Raw genomic sequence first — 7,303 nt, forward strand, 5'->3', positions numbered from 1 at the left:
CATTTCCATCTAGTAATGGACCAGTACCATTGTCAGGATTCTTTTTGTTCCTAATGTATTCTTTAAAATCTCCTTATTGTCCTTAACTCTGCTGGCCATAGATTTCTCATTGTGTCCCTTGACTTCCCTCATTAATTTTCCACAATTCCTAACTTGTGATTTATATTCATTAATATCAACTTCCCCTTTCTTCCATTTGATTTTTGTTTATTTATTTTATTTTTCACAGCTACCTTTGCTTCCCCTCTAAAGCTGGTTATTTTTTTTTTTTTAAAACCAGGACAGCCTTCTTCCTTGGCTTTTTGGGCAGCTGGTAAGGTGTTCTTAAATGATTCCCAATGATCATTCACATTTTCCTGATTGAATTCTTCCTCTCAGCTGATTTGGCTCAATTTTTTCTGCTTTGTGAAATTAGCCCTATTAAAGCATTACGTATATATATTACTGGGCTGGACTTCATGCTGGCTGTATATTATAAACGTGACCAAATCATGGTCACTTGTACCTAAGCTAGGATTAATTTTTAGCTCTGTGATCAGTTCTTCTTTATCCGTTAGAACAATGTCTCATGTACAATTCCTATGTTGGCTGCAACACTGAGTTAGGAAATGTCATCTATAATGTTTAGCAATTCCAAGGATGTTTTAGTACATGTAGTTATTCCTGTTTACACCAGCTGTGATTCTGGCCCCTGATCTATCACAGCTCTAGTGCCTTGCAAGGCGATTTCCTGACTTTTTCACTCTTCTTCAACTCAGCTCATTTAACTAGCTGACTCCTCACTTAGAAGACACCAGTGTTATAGATAACTTTTTAAGTCTGTAAACCCTGGGGTGTCCGTTTTCTATATTTCAAAAACTAGCGACACTGTAATATATACTCTCACAACTATGGGCAAGGGTCTATTTCTAGCAGGGACCAAGGATTGGAAGCTTGAGAGGATCAAAAATGGGAAATTTTACTCCTCTCCTATAAAAGGGGAGTAATAAAAAATGGTGTCTATAGCTGATGGAAAGATCCTGCACAAATTTCAAACTGAACTGCATGCCTGTGCATTAAGATGTGCTTTTCAAGCCTTTAGGATAGCCAGTGATATCAAGTCTTTGATTTTGACATGCATAAAGAAAAAAACTGTAATACCTTCTAATGACAGCCTGAATCTTTTGATTCAGAAATATGGTACCTAATCATGCTGTGGCTGAAGTAAATCACAATTGGAGCTGTGAAAGGGGAACAGAATTGGTCCATAAGCTTAGACTGAGCTACGATAAAACATGAGGGCTTGAGCCTTAGGCTTATTAGCCAGATCTAGCCAAATTATAGATAAACCACAAATTTTCTGCTTCTACAATGCAAATCAGCTGATCTGTCACATTGATTAACTCCAAGCCTCCTAAAATGGGATGTCTCTTTCCTCCCAATGTTCAAAATTATATTTTGCAGCACACATCCCACATGTGTGCATCATGTCTTATAAACATGCAGGGAGGAAAACTCCATCCCAAAGCGCTTGCAATCTTACTCAACTTTTTTAAAAAATAGCATTATCTGCCAAACTTTAAATAAAGAAAAACCACTAGTCTCAAGAGGAAATTAAAGTCACCCCTATTCCTGCCTTAATGCACTAGCAAAAGATATGGGTTAACCAAAATTTGTATCTTCCCCTAATATGAATGTTCAATCTAGAATACATAACTACAACTGCAACTCCAGACAGCCAATTTAGCATCAGCTAAAGACAGTGATCTCTTCTCTCCTCATAATTTGTACCCTTTCCGCAGATTTACCACAAGTATTTGATCCAGTGACAATAAATAGCTAGACCTGCCAAATCTCACTTGTTTGGAGGAAGCCTCTGTTATTTTGGATTCATTTTGAGGCTTTATTTTAATAAAGCATCTCACTCTTGGGTTTGGTTACAAATGTTTCAACCAAGACATTTCAAGAGCTTGCTCATGTTTCCTCTGCCATCCCATTATTACAGATTGAGGTCCCGTGAAAAGTGCTACAAGCCAGGGGAGAACAGAAAATCTTTGAGAGCCTAACATAGACATTAAATAAAAAGAAAGACCTCAACATTTAGTACAACATTTTGGTTTATAACGATGCTAAGTTAAGCAGGAAAGGCAGCCAGACCTCAAAACCTAGTGTGATTTGATCCAGAATGAAAACAATCATGTTAAGGCCACTGTATTTATTTACGTCTACTTATGAGAGAGTGCAAAGAACTCTCTCGTAGAAGACTTTGTAACTGCATTATCAAACGGCTCCCTTGTTTTAAAACATTAAAATGCAGACAGCACATTGCGCCTCTTCCACAACACTGAAGGGTCCATGCGTCGTTCCCCCGAGTGTGGAACAAAATCGACTGCTCTGCACCCGAAGGACTCACGCCCCGTATTGCAACAGCAGGAAGAGAGTAAAGTGATCGCTTTACAAGCGAAGCAGGTCTAACTCCAGCTGGATGCTGATGAGCCAGCCGGGGGGGGGAGATCTCACCTCTTGACATTGAGGCAGCTGCACGCCGGAGGAGGGCTCGACAGCATCCACAACCCGAGCCGCCTGACAGCAGATGAGAGCCCAGCAGCAAATCCAAGAGGGGAAGCCAGAGCGCCAGTGAAAGCCCAAGCAGGCGGGACCCCAGAACCACCTCTTCTTCCCGGCCATCCAGGGCATCTTCTGCACGCCGAACTCTTCCCTGAACCCCCGCTCGCTGCTCCCCGTGCCTGCGGAGGGCAACGGCTTGGTAGCCCCGCTGGCTTCGAGCGGGGCTCGCTCTTCTCGCTCCCCGTGCGGCGTCTCGCCCGCCTCCCGTGTGCTCCCGCTAGGCGCCGCGGGCGAGAGTTTGCAAGCTGGGGCTCCGCTTTCAGCGCCTCCTCGCCTCCCCTCTCGCTGCCGGCTGCAACCGGCGCGCTGCAGAGTCCCACCCAGCCTGCGCCCCGGCCGCTCCCTCCCTCCGCTCTCCGCCAGGGCAGGGCTGACAAAGCCGGCGAGCGACACCGCGCGGAGAGAGGAGGGGCCCGGCCCGGCCCGGCCCGGCTCGGCTCGGCCCAGGAGGCAGCCAGGCAGCGCGCGCAGGCGCGTGCCGCGGGGAGAGGCTCCGGCAGCGCAGCTGATCCGCTAGCGCCCGGCTGGCCGGGGAGCGCCGAGACTCTGCCCCTGCAGCGGCCCTGGGCGCAGTCTTCGCTGGCCGGCTACCGTGCTCCCCCCGGGGCGGGGGCCGGGAGTCATGCACTGCAGGAGGGGAAAGGGCCCCTGGTGACCACCCGCCTCTCAGCCGCAGCCCGGCCGTCTCCTTCCACGGCCGGCGTCGGACTGGACTGTGCGCTGCCCCGGGGAGCTGAGGGCCCCGGGCCCGGCCTCCTCCCCCACGGTGCCGCCAGTCTCCGCGCTCACCTCAGCCTCCCGCCGCTCTTGGGAATTAGCTGCACCCGGGATCCTCGCCCGCTCCGCGCAGGTGGAGGGGCGGAGGCTCGGCTGAGATGGATTTTTCTCTGCCAGGAGCTGGGAAGAGACCCCGGGCTCCTTTCACACCCAGCGGCGGGGCTGGAGGCGCTGATGCTGCCCAGGGAAATCTGCTGCACAGTTACTTTAGTTCGGTTTTCTCTTAGGAGAAGGGGTGTTCGCCTGCTCGGCCAGAAACGGCAGAGTGGGGTATTTACTAAGCAAGTGTAGCAGTACATCCCGTCCTGCCTGTCACTGATCATCTACCTAACCGCAGCTCCTTCGCCTGTCTGTCTGCTCCTTCCTGTCCAGGACTGTCCCTTAACTTTCAGCTACCCACGTAAATAACCCACCACACAGAACAAGGGCCTGAGTCAAGAGCGATGCAGTCACACCTGCCCAAGAGCTTTGTGTGGCTTAAAGCTTGTCTCTCACTACCAGAAGTTGGTCCAATGCAAGCTATTGCCTCACCCCCTTTGTCTCTCTGATCTCCTGGAACTGACACAGCTCCCAGTACACTGCATGCAATAGTCTCACCGGGTCTGTCACCATCTATTTCATTTTCCTTTTTAAAAAAATCCTTCCATTTTGTTGAATTAATTTGTTTGCAGTCAACTATTACTGCACCTCTGCTCATTAAGGGTAAGATTGCCTCAGCCCTTATTCACTTGTGTAAAGGAAGGCAGGAAGCTATGTCTCCCCTTTACTGCTACAGTAGGCTGTGTGTGTCTCAGTAAGTGGGTAGGCAAAAGGTGGGAAATGAGTGGAGCCCTGCCTCCAGCCCCCCCACAAATACACACACTTTTCAGCTACAGTAGCTTGCCAATTGTCCAGGGGAGGGAATTACTTTTCATAGAAAGTGAAGGATCTTATTACCCCCAAAGCAACTTGGGAAGAGGGAAGGAATTGTGATGCTGACTCAATTCATGCTCCTGGCTTTGCACCACCCTTTAGTCAGAGCAGATTGTAATTACGGTTATGGTCTACTCCTGAAGCCCCAAAGATTCTTATCGCTTCAGAGTGTATTTTTTGCTTTTAAACTGATGCTGACATAGGGCTGTTTCATACGGTTTCATCTGAATATGATCTGAAATGACCAAGGCAATAAATCCTGCAAATCTTATATGCAGGTATAAGGGCAGGAATGCTGTACTTTATTTTGAAACATGAGGTTTTAGGTAATTTGTCTGTGGTGATTGTAAATGTAATCACCTTAGCCTAGGTACATGTATGTATCTGGTTGTAGAAAGCATTGTTGCATCTGAGAATTAGTAAATGATCACAAAGAATGCATCGTAATGTATATGCACAACAAGGCAGAGTTAAAGTCACTGGTTCACCATGAACTTTCACAGTTTGGTTGTGCAACCTGAATAGTGCATTAGTGTATGTGTGGGGGGGTTCCATTTAATATACTCAGAGGCCAATGTATCTAGTATCATCTGTTTATATTAAGACATGCAGCTGAAATCTTTCAGTTGACTAATAGCTTGATTCAAACAAGAGGATATGGAAGTAGCTGAGAAGAACCATGCAATTTGGGTTAAAATAATTGCCCTGTTATTCCATTTTAAAGCAAAAAAACCAAAAAACAAAAACCACAAGTTTTAAGTACTAGTTTATACTGGAGCAACTTGGAGAAATATTATAAAACTTTCCTGGAATTGCTTTTACCTGTCTATCCATTAGCAGGATGTAAATCAAAAAAGCTCTTAAAAGTTTGTCTTTGTATTGTTGTTGTTGCACTAGTAAAAGCTACACCTAAAACTTGTCAGCTTTTAAATAGTTAGGGCTCAATTCTGCAAATGCCTATGCATACCTTAAAATACAGGAGTAGTTGGAATGAAGTCAATGGGTCTACTCACATGTTAAAGTTAAGTACATGAGTAAATGTTTGCAGGTTCCCAGATATTCAGCAAAACCAGGACAAAAGAAGCAGTCATGTCTCTAATGTTAAATCACACCAGCAGAAAGGTAAAATTGTATAGATGTCAGCTTCTGTTTAGATTAAAACAGTTAGCAGCTACCCTCAGGATTAGTCAGGTGGAGAATATCTTGCATTATACTACATCATACTGTAAGTGAAATCGTTAATCCCTTTCCACTATGCCTTCCTACAGTGGGAAATGGAAAAGTTTATCATTGTAGATGTACACATCTTTCCCTCTGGCTTTTTGGGGAAAAAAAGAATACCAAGTACATTTTAGTTGGTTTTCTCTCTTTAAAAAAAAAAAAAAAAAAAAACACCCAACCAGGAAATTTTAGACTCATAGAAATGTAGGGCCAGAAAATACCTCAAGACGTCCTCTAGTCCAGTCTCCTACGCTGAGGCAGGACCAAGTATACCTATATCATTCCTGACAGGTGTTTGTCTAAACTGTTCTTAAAAACCTCCAGTGACAGGGATTCCACAGCCTCCCTCGGTAAGCTGTTCCAGTGTTTAACTACACTATAGTTAGGCAATTTTTCATAATATCTAACTTGAATCTACCTTGCTGCAAACTATATCCCGTACTTCCAGACAAGAATGGGATTGAAGAATATTAGGGGCCTAAACTAAATCCTGGCATAAGCAGGCACAACTCCACTTAATTCACCAACACCAGCACAGCTAATTTAGCTCAAGAACTATTTTTGTTTGCAACCTGCTTAGACTCTCTCATCTGTTCATTGGGACACCTCTGGCACCAAGGTTCTGAGATAGTTTGGAGAAATCCCCCAAAAGTCAGGAGTCTCTGGCATAAAAATCCTGAGGCCAAGCAGGCTCTCTTCATCTTCTCAAATGCACCATGTTTCTAGAAATCTCTTTTCAAAGGACTATCTAGGTACTCCTATGGGGTGTGCTGAAAACCCAGTTAAGACAATTAGGAGGAGTGGGGAAAGGGTCCTTCCACTGACTTTAATGGGTTTTCCATCAGGCCTGTGGTCCCCAACACTTGATCTGTATGAATGGAGTAACGTAACTGACACATGACATTCTCATTTGTAACAAACATAACTGTGAAAAAGAGACCAACATTCTGGCTGGAGAAGAGATTGCTGAAATGACAGTGCAGATGGAAGCTTTCTCTGTCCCTGAACTGATCCATTTTCCCCCTCTCTTTTAACCTGTTTGGACCCATCCTTCATCTTCTAATAGTAATACATGGACGAATGTTCATAAGACTATGTTTAAATGCTCTGTTTTCCTCTCTCCTCACTGCAGCTCTTTGGAAGTTCTGCCTTTTGCTTTTCTGACAAACTTCAACATTTTTAAAAAAAAAAAAAAACACACCTTTTTTTCTCTGCTTAATGCTATTTGTTTAGTAATCTAAATTCCCCTCCCCCTTTCATAAACCCAATTTTTTTTTTTAAACTGAGAGACTCTCAGTTGACCTGCTTGTCTGTCATTGCTCTCCATTGTGTTGTATTCTTCAGTAAACCTTGCCCACTGCTTTTATATTAAAGGTGGTCTATAAATATATAGAATTTAACACTGTCTGTGAAAGGATATTCATAAAAGATCCAAGACACCCTGCATCATTTTTATCCATGGTTTTGGAGAGCTAGATTAGAGAATTAATGTCTCCTGCAGGAAACTAAATCAGAAGAAATTCAGCCCTAGAGAGACCACATCAGCTTCTCAGACATTTGTTATGATCTGACAGCTACTTGTCTACAGATTAAAAAAATATCCTATTTGACTTCAATTTTAAAATACATAATTAAGCTATCTTTTCTTTCACTGCATTTAGCATAAAAAGCAAACAGTTTTTGCACTGAAATTAGGTCATGTTTGTTTGGAGTAAAGAAGAACAGCATTGCTACAACATTTGAGAAAACGGGTGATTGTCAGATGTAAAATCAAATTCCTTGATCA

The 7,303-nt window shown here is 44.1% G+C and overlaps 1 protein-coding gene across 1 annotated transcript in view; it reads right to left on the reverse strand.

Annotated features, from left to right (window-relative positions):
* ELAPOR2 (endosome-lysosome associated apoptosis and autophagy regulator family member 2) overlaps window positions 1-2,802 on the reverse strand; it is a 126,776-nt gene extending 123,974 nt beyond the window's left edge. The window contains exon 1 of the mRNA XM_067564007.1: window positions 2,500-2,802. Coding sequence (XP_067420108.1) covers window positions 2,500-2,676 — 177 coding nt within the window. The 5' untranslated portion in view covers window positions 2,677-2,802. The remainder of the gene's footprint in view (window positions 1-2,499) is intronic.
* Between the last annotated feature and the right edge of the window lie 4,501 nt (window positions 2,803-7,303).

This window comes from Emydura macquarii, unplaced genomic scaffold (assembly GCF_026122565.2).
Source record: "Emydura macquarii macquarii isolate MOO-44397 ecotype Brisbane River unplaced genomic scaffold, CSIRO-AGI_Emac_v2 contig_2636, whole genome shotgun sequence".
NCBI classification, from domain to species: domain Eukaryota; kingdom Metazoa; phylum Chordata; order Testudines; family Chelidae; genus Emydura; species Emydura macquarii.